Source organism: Pyxicephalus adspersus, chromosome 4 (genome assembly GCF_032062135.1).
Source record: "Pyxicephalus adspersus chromosome 4, UCB_Pads_2.0, whole genome shotgun sequence".
Taxonomy (NCBI): domain Eukaryota; kingdom Metazoa; phylum Chordata; class Amphibia; order Anura; family Pyxicephalidae; genus Pyxicephalus; species Pyxicephalus adspersus.
Genome location: NC_092861.1, coordinates 118,667,697 through 118,689,197, shown reverse-complemented (window position 1 = coordinate 118,689,197; position 21,501 = coordinate 118,667,697). Strand labels below are relative to the sequence as shown.

The window sequence follows — 21,501 nt, the reverse complement described above, 5'->3', positions numbered from 1 at the left end:
AGTGTAGTAGTTTTTGCAGAACTTTACCAGCTTATCAGTTTTGTTCAGGAACACAATGCATACCAATGCTGGCACCTTAAATATTGTCATTGATCATTACCATCACAACAATCTGTTGATTGCTTTAGGTAGCCCACAACAACACAAGGATGTTCAATAGCAACATATAGCCCAATGGCAGTCCTCCTATGTGTTGCATTGTTTTTTCTGAATTTTTGGGAATGAGTTTTTATTCTTTTACTTACTAATATTTATTGGTCCATAGGTGCATTTGGCACATTCTTATTGGTGCCAACTTTTTCCTAACAATGGATTTATTTATTAAAAAATATTTTTTCTGTTCAGGTACAGCCTTCTCAGAAACCCATAGAAAAGCAATTAGTTCCTAGACTGGGATCTGTTACGTGAAGAATCCAGCTCAAAGTGATTGTAGTCCCAGCAGTGCTATTACAACAGCTGCTTGTAAAGTTTTGCTTTTCCAAATAGGACATGTGATTGGATTTTTACTTGTAGGCTAAAATATTACAAAAAAAAAGAATAAAATATGTCATTATTGTCTCACTAAAAAATCTACCTTCAATATGTTAGGCCAATCTGACCTGTACCAAGAACTTGTAGCCAAATATATTTTCTTCTGGAGCGCAGGTGCAGGTTTCCATCTCAGTGCATATTTTAATGAGCCTCAGGTGCAGCTGCTTGGATGCAAAGATCATCAGGCCTTGAATACAGAAAGGTTACTTCACCGTATCCATACCTGGAAAAGTCACCACCTGCCTTACAGCAAGTCAGGGCAAAAAAAACTAACTCGTGCAGTGCATCTCTGCAACACACTTTCCCTGTGTTTTATCCTTTGAAATTTTGAAAGTACAAATACAGAAAAATACCTATTGATCTCCAAATAACACACGCTGCTGCAAATTTTTTAGCGTGGGTTGACAACACATAGCATTTCATGACAGGTTTTAGCCCTGCCCATGTGCTTTGCTGAACTACCCAGTCATTCTCATTCTCTTTATCTTCACAACTTAGTGAAGGCTGACGGATCCGTCCTGACCGATCTATGAACAACGTTGGGATTACAACTGTACATATAAGCGTCAGAGTTTATGCACCATTTATACGGTAATTGCGTTATCTATGTATATATAGAAGTACCCCTGTATAGTATGAAACACTTATGTCCTGTGAAATGTAAACAGGTCAACAGGTATAATACTGTATAACTGTTCAATGTAATTATGTATGGATCAAAAATGCAAAAATACATAATTAACCTTTATACAAAGGAGTAAGCCTCAAACCTCTTTCTTTCTCTCCCTAATAGCTTATGTACATATTTTCGCCCAAGACGAGCACAACCATTTGTATTCGGAGAGAATCATCTCACATGTGTACATAGCTTAATTGTTCTGTAGTCAAAAATAAAAAAGAACTAGGGAATATTGGAATAACCACAGAAGACACAGGGCAGCATGTATACCATAATCAATAGGCATTTTTGCACTTGTCTCACACATATACCAAAATGATTTCAATGGCACACTACTCCCAAAGGGGAGCACATATACCTATACGTTATGGCAATCATAATTGGGATTATGAAGTAGTCTTTGATATTCAGTTTTGCTTTGTAACTATGCAGTCCTATTTATGATTTGGTAACAATGGGTTTTCTTATATTTTTTTTTATTCTAGTGATTTTCTTTTCACTGATCTGGAACAAGCATGTGAGGCAGGAGGTTAGACATGACTGCTTATTCCAGGTCAGGGTTAACTCCTAAACTGCTCCGGGTTAGGATGACAGCCCCAGATCGTGAACCTTTTCCTAAATAATGTTTTATTTGTAACAAGGAAGGCCAAATACAGCTCTAAACTGGAGATTTTACCTTTAAAGTTGACCTGAATTAGACTAAATTATGCCTAAAAATACAATATTTAAATGCAAGCACCATTAATACCTATGAATGAATGTGTATTCCCGGCCATAGAACAGGGAAGGGTAAAACTCCTTCAGAGTTATTTTTTTGTTGTCTCCATCCTGCTGTCCTAAAACACTAAAAGAAATGAGAGTATATCTCTGCAACATAAACATATTTTTCACTTTAGGGAATTCTTCCCATTGAAGAATTTTTTCTCACCTATTGCTAAATGTTGTTTTTTTCCTCATTTTCTTGCCATCAATGGCTATGTACATATGTTGTTTTTTTTGTTGCTGGAAATGTTCTTCTGTGATGGTTTCCAGTGACAGGAGAACAAATGGGCGCTGTACTCACAACGCTGTTCTGTTTCATGAAGAAGTGGGCAGCACAAGTGATTGGACATTGGTTAACCCCACTGGGTTGTTCATTATGTTCAGATTGGGGAATGCCTTAGGGGGACCCCTATACATGAGTTAGATGTTTGTCTGAGATAATCATGATTGTTTTCCTAGGTGACAATCATCTAGTGGTTATACATAGCCTAGGACTAAGACAATTAAAAAAAAAATGAATCCGCCCAATAGGGACACTGACCTTAATAAGAACGTAACCCTTCTCCACTCTGACTAACCCTTTCTAGTTTATCCAAAATGTAAAAAAAAATCACAGTTAAAATTTGAGATTATGAACAAAATCTAGAGCTAAACATGTAACTAGTAATGCTGCATGTTACCTATCTTTGCTGAGGTGTCCTGAATTGTGGGGAGGGGGGCACCCAAATGACTGTATACAGATCTTTGTAAACACAGTGCATAAAAACCAGATCAAGTGTCAGTGGTACAGGTACATAATGGACATTTGAGATTCCGGTTTCTAATCAAATACTTTGTGCACACACTTTGCTTAATCTTCCATGATCATCAACATATATTTTAAGTTTACAGAGCCAGCACTTACTGTATTACATGATACAATGGCCAAACATTCCTGTGAAGGCAAAGGTGTGACTTGTAGAAAGACATAAAAACAAAACACTTGTCATTGGTGTCACCTTTAAACATATACATTTCTATATATTCTACTTTGGTAAAGTGAGATAAAGTACACCGTACATCACACATGTATGTATGCTTTCCAGCATAGAAAGCAGTGTGATATGTGACATTGGGCCTGATTTATGAAAGCTCTACAAGGCTGGGGAGAATACACTTTCACCAATGAAGCAGGGTGATCCAGCAAATCTAGAATGGATTTCTTGAAAGTGATTTGCCATTTGCTAGCAAATGTTTTGAATCCTGGACCAGATCCATTCCAGGTTTGCCGGATCACCCAGCTTCACTGATGAAAGTGTATTCTCTCCAGCCTTGGAGAACTTTCATAAATCAGGCCCATTGTGTGCAATGTGTAGAGTAGGGTTGTGCACAGATGTGAACTGTTGTACACATCTATTGGTTTTGATGCGCTGATTATATTGTTTGTTAATGACAAATAATGATCATTATAGCTTAGTAAATTGAGCCAAATATGAATAGTACTGATGAAATTGTATCCTCTCCAGCCTTGGAAAGCTTTATTAAATCAGAGCCAATGTTAGTTAGCATTTCTCCTACAGTGATACATTTCATAAGGTGAATTTTACAAAGGGTCAGTAAAAATATATGGCAATAGTGTATCATTTTATGAAAATTATTGCAGTTGAATGCATGTGCTTGATTTCAGTGATCTCAAAGTCAGACAGGAGATTTCTTAGGCTCTTCTCCAATGATCAGAATAAAAGCAAGTTGCAAGTCTGTAGCAAACTGGTCTGTGTCATACTTCACAGGTTTCAAGACTGTGCCAAGTCAGATACAGCATCTCTATATGGGCCTGATTTAATAAAACTCTCCATGTCTGGAGAGGATAGACTTTCATCAGTGAAGCTGGGGCTGCTTTGTGGTATGGAATTTCTTCGCTATTGCCTGTAACTGGCACAATGCTCTGTATTTACCTCCCAGCAGTTCTTTTTTTATATACAATTCTTCTGTTTATCCAATGTTATACTTATGTGGAAAGCCATACAAGGATCGATTTATTTTATAATAGTAATCTTCCACTTGTATTAGGAAGTGTTCAGCTCTGTTCCACTTTGCTTTCATATGGTAAAAAACCTTTAAGAAAACTGAAGAGTTGGTGTTATTGAAGACCTGCTGAAGCTAATCTTGTGGCACATAAATGGAAGTTTAATGATCCTGAACAAAAGGAAGATTATCTTTCCAAAGGTATGGCCAGGCAAGTCAAAACCTGTTCCTGCGGTGGCAGCAAACCAAACAGATTGTGTTTTCATGTGCTGGATATTGACTGACATTGCAGTAATATATATTGATAGCCTTTTCCTGGTGTTTACATAACTGTAGTTGTATTCATCTTATTGTGGCATTGCTTATACATTCCTTTCTATTGCCATCTATCATCACTTGATATCCTTCCTTTCACCTTCCCCAGGTCTCTCTTACACTTTCTGCAGAGATCAGTTACTTTGCAAGTTGGTGCTGCCACATGCAATGCATTCTGCTTAACAAACAGGCAGTTTATAGATTTTCAGCGCGGGGAGTGTGTATGGAGGTATTTCAGTGGAAAGTATATATGCTGAATGACTGCCATCTTGGAGGGTACCACTTGCATGAAATCTGCTCATGCATATTAACCCCTGTTGTATTTTTAGGCTAGTTGTATTTCTCATGCAATCGTTTTCTCCTGTTTGTTTGCAATTTTTAAAATTCTATTCAATTACCTTTATATTGATGACTTACGCTTGTAAAGCAGGCCTGTGAAGTCGGTAGATCCTTCAACTCCGACTCCTCAGTTTTTAGTACCCCCGTCTTTGACTCCTCTGTATTTATAGGGTTTCTCATTTTATTTTCACACTTTTGCATTCACGCTTCATACTTTTGCAACCAAACTTCACAAAAAAATTTAGACTCCCTAATTATTTATAAATCAATACATTTTTTATAAAATTAAATGTAACACAATATTTTTAACATAAAATGTTTTTCTCAAGAAACATTAATAAAATTTTATGAAAATAAATTGATGATTTGTCAATTATGTTTTATATATAATTTTAAAATTAAATATCTTTATTTCAGGGATTTATACAAAGTTTTAAAATAACAATATTATTTATCTTTTTATCTTCAAAGTTATTAGCTTTATTTTTAGTATTGCACTTACCCTTATGGCCAGAGAATTAAGTAATGCAGAACGTCAAAGAGTGGTAGACAGTTAATCTGAATGGAAGTGATGCCTCCCCGATAGCAATGGTTTTAGGTTGTAATCGTACACCATAACCAGAAATATTAAGACCTATGAATCTTCTGGTAGAGTGGAAAAATTACCAAGAGGAGGCCTGAGAAATTCAAGAGTTCAGTTGGATGAAGCCCATAAGGAGGAGTTACACAAGTTAAAGTCCGAAGATTGTGGAATAAGCCTCAGGGAAATGAAGGATCAATTATTTGCCACATTTGGAATTAATGTATCTATTTCAACAATAGATAGATGCATTGAAAAATTCCAATGGTCATTAAAAAGAAGAACGTGCAATGATTCCCACTTTCTTCATTCTTCTTTCTTCGGGATCCTCCACTTTGTCACAAGCACAAGCATTTAATCAAGAAGCATTCCTCAATTTTATTGATGAGGTTTTGAATGTTTTTAGTGAAAAGAGTATTCAGTATGCCATCCTAGTTATGGATAATGTCCCCTTTCAAAAAACTAGTCAGGTAAAGAATTTGAAAGTAAGGGACACCAACTCTTTGTTTTACAATTTCTTAATCCTGTTGAGAATATGTTCTCTAAATGGAAAGAAGTGGTAAAAAGAATTAGGCTAATTACTTCAGGTGCTTTATTAGAAAGCATCAATAGTGTATCTTTAACAATAAGAGAGCAGGATTGCTCAAATTATTATACAAAAATGTTTACCTTTTTGCCTTAATACCTAAAAGGAGAAAGCTATATTGATAAATAAATCATTTAATTATTATTACATATTTTTATTTATTGTTTCTTGAGAAAAACTTTAATGGTAAAAATATTGTAATTAATGAATAATTAGGGCGTCTAAATTTGTGAAGTTTGGTTGCAAAAGTGTGAAGTTTGAATGCAAAATAATTTTTTGACAAGGGTGAAAATTTTTTTGTGAAGTTTGGTTGCAAAAGTGTGAAGATAAAATGAGAAACCCTGTTTTATGCTAATGTATTTTCCACGTTGATTGAAGGAAGGCAATATACACGCCATATAACCACAGAACTACTGATTAGGAAGCTGATGCTCCACTATATTGGCCAGTTTAAACAAAAGACAAAAAAATGAAAACAGTAAGGTTTTATTTATTGTTTTTATCAAGTGGCTATATAGTAGTAGCATAGCATGCATAAAAATCAGGAACTTTACCAGTTTAAAAATATGAACCACATTCTTTGGTAGTTTTAAAACAAAAACAAAGCTTAACTACTAAATTAAGTTTATAAAAATCAACTTGAAATATAGTTGTAGAGTAGAATAGCTGTTAAATGCAATCCCAGACTAACTCAATGTAGTGTTGTTCTAAGAAACAGACTTGCCTCTGCCAGATCCTCTTTCATAGAAGTTCTTAAATCCGACTTGATTATTTTTAGAGCTGAAAATAGTCTTTCCCACTTGGGTGGGTGGCATTGCTGTTACAGTTCTAGCCACATCACTAATCATTTTGGGACAAACAAGAATGGCTTCTTCTACAGTCAGTTTCGATGAGCGATCATACTTTTCTACTTCTTTTAATTCTTTAAAAAAACTCCTGCTGGAATTTCTTTATTTAGACATTTTCTGGCCGTTCATCTTTCACGCATATGCAACGTTGCTTTACTGTTGAAAGTTCCATTTTGTCCAAGTAGGAATCAGAGACTAATTCTTCATTTGAAGAGGATGATCCTAAGTTACCAGTGCTTATAGCTTCATCCACTGGTGGTGTTTCAGGTAGTAATCCCTTCATGTGAACTGCTACATCATAGAGGGCCTTTTTTTGCAGTATCAGTCTGGTCATCGCTCAACAAAATTCGGCTCATTGGATCAACATAAATAGCAGCTAACAAGATTTGATTATCCAGGAAGAGATTCTCTCTTTTCTTCATTGAAGATACAATGCCATCAGCTATTAACCCTCCACTTTTGTTCAGGCAATATATCTAAATCCTGTTTAATAATAATAAGAATAATAACACACATCAGGCCATAGCACTCACCTACACCTATATCATTACACTTGTTTACACTCAAATAAACTTGTTAAACACATTAAATCTGAAATAAAATGAAAACACTTTTTGTAATGAACATAATCAAGATTACGATAATGTGAATGTCAGGTTATATATATAGGTATATAGCTCAGCTGAACTTCACACTAGTAGAAAAACAACTATGCACTTAGCTTTATTCTTACACCAGAGAAGTACTTAAGTATGACTATTGTTTGTGAAATAGAACATTTGAACTTGCTGTATTTTTTTTATTATAATTTAAATCAGGAGTCGGAGTTGGCACATTTTATCGACTCTGTAGTTGTGCTGGTGACTGCTATCGCTAAGCGAAAACCATACGTTTCGTGTTGTCACATAGCTAAAATAGAGGAATGTCTTCCAGTGGGGCATTGATGACAAGTGTGTAACTTTAGGATAGCAATTCCTCTTTTCTTAATGTTAGAGAGATGTATCCTCACTTCCTTCTGGGGATTAGAGATATTTCTCACTTCTGCACTTCTTGTCTAGAGGATTAGAGATGATGGAAATGTTTTCAAATTATCATGGGAAAAAAGAAAACATTTTGCTACTTAATAATTCTGTATTTTTAATACCATATATAAAATTTTGTTAACATAGTTAACACACAATAGTATCTTTGAAAAAGTCCCATTCTGAGTACACTCGTGAAAAAGGGAAAGGGCATAGAAACCATGATTTCAACCCCCACCGAGTACTTTAGAAAGAATGTGGTGTTATATTAGCTTTGTGGTTTTCTTCATTTTAGTTATGCTGAAGTTGGGCACTGTGCAGAAAAAAATGTGCTGACATAGTATTTAGGATGTCACCTAAAATAGCAGCTGAATTACAGGGAAAAACATTCCAATTGCTTCATGCCACAATGACTATCGCTGCATAGAAATCTCTGCAGGCTGTCAGATGCTGCTAAAATGATGTAACTAAAAGGAAACGTGTAATAAGTGGAATACTCTCATCTCCAATCTAGCTGAGCTCTTTCTATTAATGCCAGTTTCTTGGTTGTCTTGTTTTGAGTTACTATTCAAACTTGTGTGTTACAGGTTCACTTATTGTACACTAACAAGCAGTTCTTGGTAACCTTTCCCTTGCCCCATCCAGAAAGAGAAGCAATAAAAAAAACCTTTAACCTCAGACAGGAGTGATTCTGAGTTTACCCCTTTCCTTGCCTGCCACAATCCATAATAATTTATGCTTTTAGGACCCAGGAGATTGACTAAATGTTATGCTGTTCTGGCAATGCAGGCAGCAGGAAATGTAAAAATATACAGTTTTTACCTACCAGTTTGTCTGTTAGCAGAACATTTCATGACATGGTTGCAAAGTTGTTGGCACAAAACACAGAGGTGATGTGTGGTTGCTGTGGTTTTCTTAAGGTGCTTACATACCTATGTTAAATTATGCCAACTGTCGCTCAATGTTATGAAAAGGCCAGTGACACTGGCAGAGAGATTTCACATACAAAATCTTAAAATTAAAGTCACTCACAGATCCTTTCTATATGAAGACCCCCTTGCGTTTGTATTTGTCTGCATGAATTATATAGTGTAATGTGGCCATTACTGTAGATTGATTGTTTCCATTTCCTTTTTACAGTTTGCTATGGGATGGACAAGGAAGAGGAGAATAAATATGTGTCCCAGCTACAAGAAGTCTTTACCAGTTGTGACACAACAGGCACGGGTTACCTGGACAAAGATGAGCTGACAGATCTGTGTCACAAGCTCCATCTGGACGCACAGCTTCCATTACTTCTGCAGACACTACTGGGCAATGATCACTTTGCCAGGGTAATGTTATATGTTAAAGAACTCTGATTTAAACAAAACCAATTCTATCTTTTCTAATGGCAGAACTTTCAAATCTCTAAATTAAACCCTAACTAGACAACCAAAATATTTTATTGTCAGCTATGTCTTTAAGCGAACCTAAAGTGTCTTCTAAAGGCTTCTTAGGTAGGTACCTACTAGATCTATTAAGTACCACTTCATCTAATAAATAATACAGTAAATATTGGGCAGTATTCTTATTCAGTGGTCGCCAACCTTTTTGGACCCACAGACCACTAAATTTACCAGCTCCGGACTACAAATGCGCAGGGGAGCTGTGTGTTGATCGTAGTATAGTAGTTAAACATACCTAACACTTCCTTTCAGCAACAGCTTTCCCCTCCTCTTTAAAAGTAGTTCCAGGCAGCCTCTCCATGTCTGTGTGGTCTAATGGCGGACCTTTTCCCCTTCAGTGCAAATTTATTAGACTTGCTCTGTACTGAGTGATGCCAAGGACTTGCCCAAAACCGAGAGCATTGGTCAGCAAAGAATAGCGCCACCTACAGCATAAGTTAAGTAAGTTTTACATCTAAGTTTTATGTTTTACACCTTTTCTATCATCCCCTGTCTATCATACCCAAGGAGGGTTTGCCAGTAGTTCAGCTAAAGAAAAAATTCCAGGTGAAAATCTATACTTATGAATGCAGGTATGCTCTATTTCTAAATGTTGCATTATGTGAATATAAGAGAAAACATATCAACAATACAAATTAATTTTTACATGAAATGTGACAGTATGAACGTGCAGTTATCTTTCTCTCTGGTAATCTCAAAAGCTGGAAAGAGAGCTGCTAGAGAGCCTACTAGTATTTACATCAGTTCTCAATAATATCTGCTCTGTTCAAATGCCAGCCATTCTCAATGCACACTGCTGCAACATTTACTTGTAATGATAAAGATGACTTTACCAATACTGGCCAAGTAGGAAGCTCATCAGAGTGGCAATAGGAATTGGACAACCTCTGACACTACAAGAAAATGTTGGAGCTTTGCTTGTTCACAACACATTGTATCAAATTAAAATTGGGTCATCTGTAGGTTTGAGCAAAAAATAATTAATAATTAATAAAATCAATAATTTTAAAAAATAATTTTTTAAAATTATTGAATGCAATGACTTAGTTATTTGCCGTAACATTTCTTTATATTTAAAATACCAAGAAGGAGAAGAAAATACCCAAGTCCATCACTGATTTGTATCTATGGCAGTCCCTGAACACAGAGAGGGCTGTAAACAACAAATGGTTGCATTCCAGAGTGTAATGTGGTTTGTATAACAGTTAAGAACATTTCACAACATTTTTTTTATTTGCACTGCATCCCATTGTGAAGAGTAAACATACATGATTCCTTTTGAACCTCTTGTTTGAATAACATTTATCTGGCTCCTTGGGATGCATAACTACTTTAATAATATGTATTAAAATAGCACATTACATCATGCCTGCATAAATATGTTAAACTTTGGCAGTTTTTCCCCCTGATACATAACTTTTTGTCTGATTTGTTTCAAAGGGTGCAGATAGGCATTCTTCCATGAAATAGTATATGTATAGAAAAAGGTATTTGCGTGACTCACTTTTATCACAGGCCCCCAAATAGGGTTGTCCCAATTTTAAGTCAGTTGGCAGAACAATGCAAATCATTTTTTTTTTTTTTGTGAATGGGATCCGTGATGTAAGTGAGACCTGCAAATACTTAATGTTTAAAGAAGAGTTTACTGTGTTTCTTTCTAATTATGTAGATGGGTTTGGTTCCTTTTGTGCTTCAATCCCACTAAAAGTTGGTGCATTATACCCTAATGCACAGCCGCACTGTGTGGCTGTCTTTTTCAGCTCTGACCCCATTCATTGCAGTGACAAAAATGGACAGAAATGCCTGCAACTGTGCACTGACAAAACACAATGCAACACAGCACATAAGAGGGAACATCAGATAAAGCTCTCTGTGCAAATCTGATGTCTGCTTTTTGTCCACTAAATGAAGTGAGGCTTTAGGCTAACTCCGTGTCTTGTTTTTCCACTGTTGGTTCACAAACCCTACTAAACTCTAAAGTTGCTGAACCTATATTTAGGATTTAGGTTAAGACCTGGTGAATACAGGACAGCAGGAATAAACAAGGAAAAAGCACATGAAATAAAGCATATTGTGCACTGAAGCTAGTGACTCTTCATTGAATGATCATTGCTACGACTTTCACTAATCATTCATCGAGGGCAAGCTTAGAGCTCCCTCTGAATCATTCCTAAAGAACCATTTACTTCCCCTCCTATTTATTCCCTATGGATCTGCTGCAGAGACACACTACCATGTAGTGTCACCCGAGAGGAAGAGGAAGCGGTAAACTCACCAAGGCTTCACTGCAAGTGTGAACTTAGCTTTAAAGTTTAAGTTCATCAATAGATAAACCTCATATATATATATATGCTGTATACATAGACAGCAAATGTAATATAATATTGACACATTCAGAACTATTGCATCACTTTCTGAATTTTCTATTTTTAATGTATTCCAGGTTAATTTTGAAGAGTTTAAAGAAGGATTTGTGGCTGTGCTTTCATCAACTATTGACATCAGCATATCTGAGGATGATGATGATGAAAGCAGTTATTTGGAGCCGGGTAAGTCTTTTTTGTTAGTTATAGTTTGTAACTTTAGATGGTTATGTACAATTTATTTTTGCAGTAATTTTTTATTTATTAGTCATTCCAGATGAGGTAAAACCAAAGTTTGTGAAAGGTACCAAGAAATATGGCCGTCGAAGTCGACCTGAGCGTGAAGCTGCAGAAAATGAGGCTAACAAGCATCTGCAAGAAACCCATCAATGCAAGAATAAGAAGAAAAGCTCTCTTAGAAGGTCTTCCTCATTGGAGAGTGTGGAGGTAGGAATGATTCACAACAGTAAAATTCTGAATTGTGGCAATAATAACTTGCTGACATTGATTTTAAAACCTTTAGCACGCCTTGCATTGTTGCAAGTTTGTGGATTTATCTGATTATAAATATATTATTCACCTCATTCCTGACATAAAGCAAATCTGAAACTTAACTGGAAGCACTGTTTATAATTTATTATTATCATAGCAATGTTGTTTTCCTGCAACCTCTTTGAAGCCACATCCTACCTACATGTTGTGTAAAATAGTGGAAACTCCCTGCAGGCTCGATTCTTCGTCATTAACTTTTCATGAAAATGTCCTGCAAATGTGCCATAGTGATGGGCAGCTACTTGACCACTTCAATATCTGACCTTTACACAGAGACATGCTAGGGGCAGGACAGCATTGGCTGAGAGCAGAGCTTTAGGTCTTACCCAAAAGGGGCAAGCCAGATTTCTGTAGAAACACCAGGGCTTCCACACATTGAGCTATGAGTCATTTTCTGCAACATGCTGACAGGGGGACAGGCATTACTACACCAACCGTGTCTGCTTTCAAAAGTGAAGAAGCTATAACATTTTAACACCTTTTGTTTGATTGCATCTAAAATATTATTTGGTTTGAAGTTCAGTAAAGCTTAAAAGTGCACTGAATGCTGTTTAGTTTAACAGCAAAAACGTTTAAAGTCTGTTACCACTAGATGGCAGGAAAAGTCTCTCAGCCCATGCATAGAAATTGGATGCAACGCAATTAACCTGGAAATATAAATTTTATGGATTTCAACTTCTTCTTTTGTGACGTTACAAAACATTTTTTTCCTTGTAAACAGCAAGTAAAAACAATCAAGTTCAATTTAACTTTTAACCTGTTCAATTGTATTAGCGAAAATTTATTTCTGCAGGCAGAGATTGTTTTACATGTAAGTATAAGTGTCAGGGACTATATTGTCCCCTATAACATTCTGGTCTTCAACCACATCCATGTAGAGGGAGAAAAAAATATATTTAAATATATATATATATATATATATATATATATATATATAATATATATATATATATATATATATATATATATATATAGTTACCTCCATATAAACAGTCTTGCTATGGAGTAACAAGTGTCTCACAATTGTACAGCAGTGTTTTTCCTGTCATTTGAGCCCCTGGTGAAGTTTAGATGAGGATGAGGTTTGAACATACCTTGGGACCCATTGACTTGCAAAATTATTCTGGGTTCATGCATTTTACACCAAAATGGACGGCATGGTTGGCAGGGTTACAATTGCATTAATTAACTCCAGGAATGCCACGTTAAGTCAGTGATCAAATATGTGAAATCACCTGGAATTTTTTGTGCTGTTACTACAGCCAAGTAAATCTGCCACTTACCAACTGAAGGGTAAACATTGTTGGTGTTTGGTGGAAGTCTCAGAACATTTAAATCTGATACATTTTAATTGTTTTCTGAGCCCTGTAGAGAGGATTCTCTTCTGTTACTGCTTTATCTGGCATCAGTCACCTGTACAGGGCGTAGAAGGAAATCTCCTTCATTGTTTCCAAAAAAGAGATACACAACACTTATTAGTTTGGTTAGAGTTAACTTTACCTCTGGGCTTAAGGACTGTGTGCCCTACTCTGGTTGGTTTAGAGGCAGACGGGGCATTAGGGTTCTAAAAGATCCTGATATTATCCTAAAGTGTACATATCCGACTTTCTGTGTCAAGTGATATATAGGGCTTTTTGTTGTTCAAACACTATTTAGAGTCAAGGCCTACTTTAACAACATATTCCATTTATATACTGCTGCCCAGTAATAAATGTTTTAATTTGCTACAAACCAGAAATGCATGCTCACTGCATGGGCATAGTTGTAAAGGAGCACTTCTTAGTGAAACACAATAATAGCCCAATGTAATGACTTTAACATCTTAATCATCTTGTACAAGTTTGGTTTTAGTAAAGCAAGTGCTTATTGGCACTTGGTGCTTCAGGTACATTTTTACATTTTCTTAAAATTTGTTTTAAAATTAAAAGTGTATCTCCCATGTCCACCGGAACATGTTGCAAAATATAGCTTCATGATCCAAGCATGATGATTTAGGTTATGGGTTTTCAATAGTGATGTGTCAGAGGGAATTCTGGAAGAATCATTTGTACTGTGTTTTGGTAAATTGCTGACAAGGGTTTTATCTGTGATACCTAGATTATAAATCAAACACTCATGACTTCATGACAAGCTTGCAGCTAAACACTAGATGACCAAGTAAACACAAACTAGCTTAGCCTTTAATGGGTTAAAATTGTATCCACATGGATGTATTACGAGTTGTTCACCCAACATGCTTTGCCTGCAGGTGAATGTCATATTCTCCTCTCCTGAAAACAGGTGTTTGCATATTAATCTAAGAGCACCTCCTCAACCTACCCTCACAAGGCAGAGTTAATGTTTATTAAATGGCTTTCTGTGGACAAGGAAACAAAAGTCAGACAGCTCCAGGTTAATATTAAAACCCAAGAAAACTTTTATATTACATTGTAGTGTATTAGTAGCAGTTGCACAATAAACACCATAAACAGTGTTTGTACTGTTTTCGATTTCCATGTATTTGTCAATATGTCTAGATCAGTGTTTCTCAACTTAGGGTTCCTCCAGAGGTTGCTAGGGGTTCATTGAGCAATGTGCAATTTGTGCCTCTCAGGTCAGTGTATTAGATACCTATGAACTTTTTTGTTATCTGATAGGGTGACGTCCTTCTCTCAGAGCAGCAATGTAGGAGGCTTTCTTCCCACTAACCACCATACCAATATACTGTGATTTGTAGATGTAGTAAAAATAGAAGGGGTTCCCCCAATTTAAAATGTTAAGAAGCACTGGTCTAGATTTTTTGCCATTTCACTTATGGTGAGACTTTTAGTAACACTGCCACAGACCGCCCATTTTATACCTGGGGTATTTACAAAAAATGACAAGTGAGTAGAAATTGTCTGTAATTAATAGTTTTACCACTGTCTTTCTGGTTTTAAAGTTAATTCTGTTTATGCAGTTTAATGTATTAAGATAATGTGATAGTAAAGGCTTGTGTGTTTTCAAGCAGCAACTGTAAGAGGATTTGCAGCATGCTGGACGATTCCTGCAACTGAAATGTTATTCTGATTGTTTGGATGTTATAGTGTTTGCTGTTTTATGTCATGTGTTTTTGCTGCATTGAAAATTGACTCGAAGGTCATTCAGACATCTCTTTTGTTTCCCTCCAACAGTAGTATCACTGGCACCTTCTGCTTGTAGTTAATGTTGGATTAGTACATGACATTCTATGTTTGTAAATGAACATTCCCTTGGTGCTTTCAAGATACATATGGAGCTTTTGCTTATCCTAATTGTAAATTTAGCAATCTGAAGAAATGAGCAATAGGAAGTCTATAGTTATTTTATGCTAGTGACACATGAAACAAAACAATTGTTTTATAAAATAGGAATTTAGAAAAAAGCATATTGGTTTTCTATCCAAATGAAATAATTACATATGAAGCTAGCATTAAATGACCATTGATAGAAAAATTAGTAGACATTTTTTTCAGCCATTCGTTTTAAGGTCTTTTTGTAAGTGTACGTATACCTAAACAGTGTTCTTCCCAGCCACTTTTAGCTGGGCGCACCACGCGATGCTTTTCAGTAACCATCCACCTGGCTGTTTTTGGATGGTTACTGAAGAGTTAGGACACAGTTAGGGGCCCCCACTCGCCTACAATTTCTTCCCACCCGGCTCAAATAAATTTCTAGGTTTAGCACTGCTAAAAGTAAACCTCTTTTTATATACTGAAAAGGCAGATTACAACCCTGTTAGTTTGGTTTTGCCCAGTTTTGTCCCTTTATGTAGTTTTACAATCACTTTCTGTCCAATTGACATATTTAGGAATGAGGATTTCCCTCACTCCTGTTAGTTATCACTAGAAAAAGTTCCCATCAGAAGATCTCCCCTGTGTTTCCCCCCTAATTACAGCTGAAATTTACCTACTTTTAGCCCTTTTGACAATGGTCACAAATAGTTAGAAATAATATATTCAAAATAAAAAAAATATGGTTTTAGCTTCAGATATATCAGCAGACCTGTCACTGGTATAAATAGACTTTTAAAGCCAAGCTAAACTCACTTGCTCCATTGCGGTGTTAACATATTCACCCAATCTTTTTCAGGGTTCGGGTCTTCAGCCATTGTGAACGGCCAAGTCCATACACTGAGCTGTGCATGTGCAGTTAAACTTACATACAACAGAAGATTCTATATAAACTATGTCCATTCTGCAATAAAGAGTGGCTTCCCCACACATTTTTGTTACCCAATGGTAACATTGACTTGTGAAATTGTTCCTGCAGTCATTCTGACAGACCCCCAAAAATACATATTGTAGCAATAGCACTTCCAAGGACAACCCTAAAAAAACCCTATAACCATATGGGGGACACTCTTCTTTAGGTATCATTGTTCCCACGATACATTGTTGGATGCACTACAGGAATGAAAAAGACAATGAAGGCAGCCACCATATCTAAAAATATTACATTCAAATGCATTTTTTTCTTGAGTTAAAATACACATTGAGATGCTTGACTCCAGTTAACAAATGTTATGTCAATAAATACACAATGAGGTACACAAGCAGTGGCTGGGTCCTTTTTTTGTCCAGTCCTGCAATGGGAGGACTTCAGAGTGCAGAGCTTAATACAAATAAGTCTGTCACTGAATGTGTTAAAGTGACCATACAGTGCTAAATCCCTTGTTTAATGTTTCACTGCAGTGGAAGCCTGTGACGTTATTAATCGGTTGGATTTTAGGAATTCAGTTTAAATTAACCAGTGGAGTTTGAGCGAGCTATGAGGTTTTGAGTGTTTGGCTTGGCCTCAGGTTTGTCTGGGAGGTTAACGCACATTCTTAAGCTCAACAAAGAATTATTTTTTCTCCCTCAGCCTTCCTGCCTTCTATATTCCGGCTCTTTTTTTCCCCATGCTGTTTCCATCTTGGATCATTTATATACAAATCTGTCTCACATGTGTTTTGCTCTGCAGAGTCTGAAGTCGGATGAAGAAGCAGAAATAGTGAGGGAGCCAGAGATCCAGAACTTTGAAGCAGAAGGTAATGACTGTGGAATAAAAACAGGTTTAGGAAACATCCCATAACTTTGTCTGTACAGTAAGGATAAAGCTTGTCAATAGTTTAGATTAGACCTCTTCAGGAACGTGTTCCCCTCTGCTAGTCTAATGACTAAACTTCTTTCACATTTCATTGCTCCTTGTTGGATTTTGATCTACTAGTAGAGAATAGCTAATAGTTCAAATTAAATATTGGTTATTTTAAAGGGAGAGTTTCCTGGATAGTTAATCTGAACAACTTTTTTTAATTCTCCTGATCTGCAGAGAATTATACCCGTGAGTACTGGCCGCAGATGGGATTCATTTTTGCAGACAGGCATAATTGTAACAGGATTGTCTGAAAGTGTCTGTGTAATCAGTGCCCTCATGTCAGTTTGCTTGTGTGTATTGCAGTGATCCAGCAAGGAAAGAAATGGTCAGTAGTGTGACATAATATTGGCCTATGTGCTGTGCTCTGGTTATTTCTTTCTGCAGCTTTAGAGGTATCACTGCTGCAGGTTTCAATTAAGATCCCAGCAGGTGCTCACAGTTTTAATCAATAGGAGAGGATTTTATTCTGAATTAGTTTACATTCGGTGTATTGGATTATATCTAGAAATTTCTTTTACGGCGTTACATGCAAAGCCCATTTTTTGTTACAGGTTTTGTCTTTGTGCAGTAGAACTTTTCTAAACAGTGCCTCAGAAATTAACTGTAGTGAATGGGTAATGCTACTCAAATAAGTGAGATGCACAAACATATTCACATTCATACACACAGATATTGCTACAGAACGTGCTGCATGCAGAAAGATGCATAAAAAATTAAGTGAGCAGTGGAGAGAAATGTCTATGTCTCTTCTGTCAGCATTTTTGTACAGCAAGCATTGTAGGCTCAAATATAACCTCACCTAGGCCCGCCAAATGTGGGTAATTTATTTTACAATTTGGTAATGTTTTGCGTATGTAGGGAATAAAGAGCTCTACAACATATAATTTTCTGCTGCAAATAAAATTGAGAAAGATGAAAAATCTAGATACATGTTTGTATTTGAGCTTTTCTACTCTTAGGGTGTGCTCCCCATTTAATATACAGGTTATTCCATTTCTGCTTATTTTATCCTGACATGCCGTTATGCTCATAAATATAATCACCAATAAGGAAGTTTGTAAAATTTGGACAATTTTTTAAGAAGTGTGATTAGACCAAGAAAGTTTCTCATTTTTTAATTTGATGCGAAATAAGCTACAAGGCATCACAGAATATTGCAATCACCTAGTAAATCATATTAATAAAAAAAACCCTGTTCAAAAGTTTTTATACTTTTAGTTCCTAATATTGTGTATTGCCCCTTTCAGTCTGTCTGTTTTAAATGATCTCTCCTATAATCTAATGCGGTAAAGCTGCCCATTCATCTAGGCAAAAAACCTTCAGGACCTGTAAATTATTTGGTTTTCTTGCATGATCTTCATGTTAAAAAGTTCCATAAAGTTTGGGTCAGAAAATTGTGATTGCCACTACACTTTTTTTGCTCTGCGTCCACTGAAGGAAAATGTTAGTCCTGTGTTTCAGGTCATTGTCACATTGAAAATTCCAGTACACTCTATACAAGTACACTCTATTCACAGCTTCTGAAGTGGATAATGCAAATTTCCACCTATATTTTCTGATAACCTTCTGCATTCAGGGCACCATAAATTGTGACTTTGTGACAATTTTTGTTGCTGCTTTGGTTCACACACCTCTAAAACAGTAAAGATTCACCACATAGCATGTATGGTTTTAAAATGTATAATTTTAATCCTATTACAATGAGTGTTCAAAAAAATTGAGACTTTTATGGGTTAGTGTTGTTTATGCAGAAAAATTGGCTATTATTTTACAGCTTCTGTAGGAAGTATTTAAACTTGTAAACAGAACTAGATTTGTTTGTAGTTCTATATGGCCAAAGGTTAGCCATCTTTCTTGTGAGTAATTAATTTATAGTATATATTACTTCTCAAAATAATCTTTCTCTTGCTCCCACCTTTCAGGACAGCTGAGGGCATGGAACACGGCAATATATGACAGTACAAGAAGAACTTCTGATATGACTGAAAACCAGGTGCAGGACATCTGGGAGGAACTTGGTATTGGACACAATGGATACCTCAATCGGCAAGAACTTGCCACTGTATGTCAGAATATAGGACTTGAAGATCTCACCAAAGAGGTATGTGACAAATAAATGCAAGCTCTATATAAAGCACTCATGTCTTTTGATGTACTTGAGTAAATTTCTGGGAATATATATATGTATATATATATATATATATATATATATTTATATAAATTGTTTACCAGCATCATGAGTCTTCAGATCACCTGCTACAAATTGTTGCCTAAATTGTAGTGGGTCTTGAACATGACTAGTGAAATACAGTTATAAAGTATTAGTGGATTTGACTTTACTGGTCCTCATTATGGTTTAGGGTCAGCGTCCCAAGAATTACTGAAGCCAGAGTAAGACCGGCAACAAGCATTATCAGGTGGAGGTTAGCGGTGGCATATACCTACCTGGTATATATTCATTTATGTAAGAGAGAACCCAATACATTTTCACCTTTCATCATTCTGAAATAAACCATCCTAGGTTAGAAGATATGAGTAGTACAAGTGGCTATAAAATCTTCAGTATTACATAACATGTCCTGCTAAATGTGACTAACTACAAATAGGTACACCACAACCTACATAAATTAGAACCATCACAGATCTCCTTTGTTTTTTTTAGGAACTTGAAGACCTGTTCAACAAACTGGACAGAGATGGCGATGGCAGAGTAAGCTTTCAAGAGTTTCAAGTGGGCTTGTTTAGTCACACACCTATTTCTTCCACACCTTTAAAACATCAACGTCCATGGGCACTTTACCAGGTATTTTTAAAAATCTCACATTTGATTGTTATATAACCCTGTTTTTTTATTTTTAATTAAATACAATTACAGTATGCTTTAAAGTATTTTCAGCGAAAACCAACAGAATGCCCTAAGTACAGACCATCATTTAGAATGTGGATGTCTTAAGAACAGGCAGACTTTTATTTTTAACTATTTAAAACATCCTACAAGAGATTTTGTCTACCTACATTTAGGCTAATCGATTGTGTTTTATTTTATTTTGCAGCCGGAAGACAGCAGCCATAAAACACCATCCTTGCTGTCTGGATTTGGAGGCTTCCACATTTTCTCCAGCATTGATGATGGGACTGGCTTTGGAAACCCAGAACAAATCATGATTGTTTGGGAAGAAGAGGGGATTGGGGGTGGTAAAGATATACTTCTGGTATGGAGTTTTTTGGTTTAATAAACTACAATATATTGACTATATCCTTTTTTATTTTATTCAACCTATATTGTACATATAGAGCTTGTGATTTTACTCTACAGCTATGTAGATGTTGACAAACTATTATAATATTTTAGGCTCTATATATACCATTACTAGGTACAACATTTGCCAATTACAATTTACAATATTATAAATCATTACCTTTTTTATAGAGCTTGGATTTCAGTCCAGAGCAGCAAGTGAACCTCTTGGAGCTTACAGCCGCTTTAGACAACGAGTTGATTGCAACAAAAAACAGAATTTATTTGGCAGCATTGGCATCTTACAAGCATGAGCTGCACCATCAGCAGTAAGTACCGCTACCTTTTCAGATCTCCTAATAAATAAAGATTCTAATGAAACCAAACAAATCCCATTACCTATTCATATAATATCTATATTTTTATCTATTACAATGCACTTACATGTGGTTTGTGCTGCATGATTTATCTTTATACGAGGGGGTGTTGAGAAGTTCCTGGCTTTGCCCCCTTCCAGATGAAATAGAAAAACGAGTGTGGGGGCATATGACAGCCTAATATCTTAGTATTTAACTGTGCAAATATCATGTCTTTGCGATTCTTAAAACTTTTTTCTTTTAGTGAGAAGCTGTGATGGCAGAGGCACAAGCAAGTTTCACGTCATTGGAGTTACGGGCCGTCATTAAGTTTTTGTTTCTCCAGGGAAAGTCAGCAAAGGACATTCACACTGAGATGTTACAAACACTGGGGAGGGGAGGGTGGGGAGTGTCCTTCCTTTCCCTGGAGAAACAAAAACTTCATGACGGCCCGTAACTCCAACGACCTAAAACTTGCTTGTGCCTCTGCCATCACAGCTTCTCACTAAAAGAAAAAACAGTTTTAAGAATCGCAAAGACTTGATATTTGCACACTTACATACTGAGATATTAGTCTGTCATATGCTCCCACACTCATTTTTCTATTTCATCTGGAAGGGGGCAAAGCCAGGAACTTCTCAGCACCTCCTCGTATGTTTACTTTAAAAACTTTTTTCTTTGTATACAAGTAAACTCCATCATATTTCCTTTCCATCCAATAATGACTAATAATGAGAAATTCTTT

At 36.1% G+C, this 21,501-nt stretch overlaps 1 protein-coding gene across 2 annotated transcripts in view; it reads left to right on the top strand.

Moving 5' to 3' along the window:
• Positions 1 to 21,501, top strand: part of NINL (ninein like) — a 67,480-nt gene that overhangs the window by 13,353 nt on the left and 32,626 nt on the right. For both annotated transcript variants that reach the window (XM_072409442.1, XM_072409443.1), the window contains exons 2-9: positions 8,807 to 9,000; positions 11,558 to 11,663; positions 11,746 to 11,924; positions 16,989 to 17,055; positions 19,085 to 19,263; positions 19,825 to 19,965; positions 20,216 to 20,374; positions 20,593 to 20,729. In XM_072409442.1, coding sequence (XP_072265543.1) covers positions 8,818 to 9,000; positions 11,558 to 11,663; positions 11,746 to 11,924; positions 16,989 to 17,055; positions 19,085 to 19,263; positions 19,825 to 19,965; positions 20,216 to 20,374; positions 20,593 to 20,729 — 1,151 coding nt within the window. In that variant the 5' untranslated portion in view covers positions 8,807 to 8,817. The remainder of the gene's footprint in view (positions 1 to 8,806; positions 9,001 to 11,557; positions 11,664 to 11,745; positions 11,925 to 16,988; positions 17,056 to 19,084; positions 19,264 to 19,824; positions 19,966 to 20,215; positions 20,375 to 20,592; positions 20,730 to 21,501) is intronic.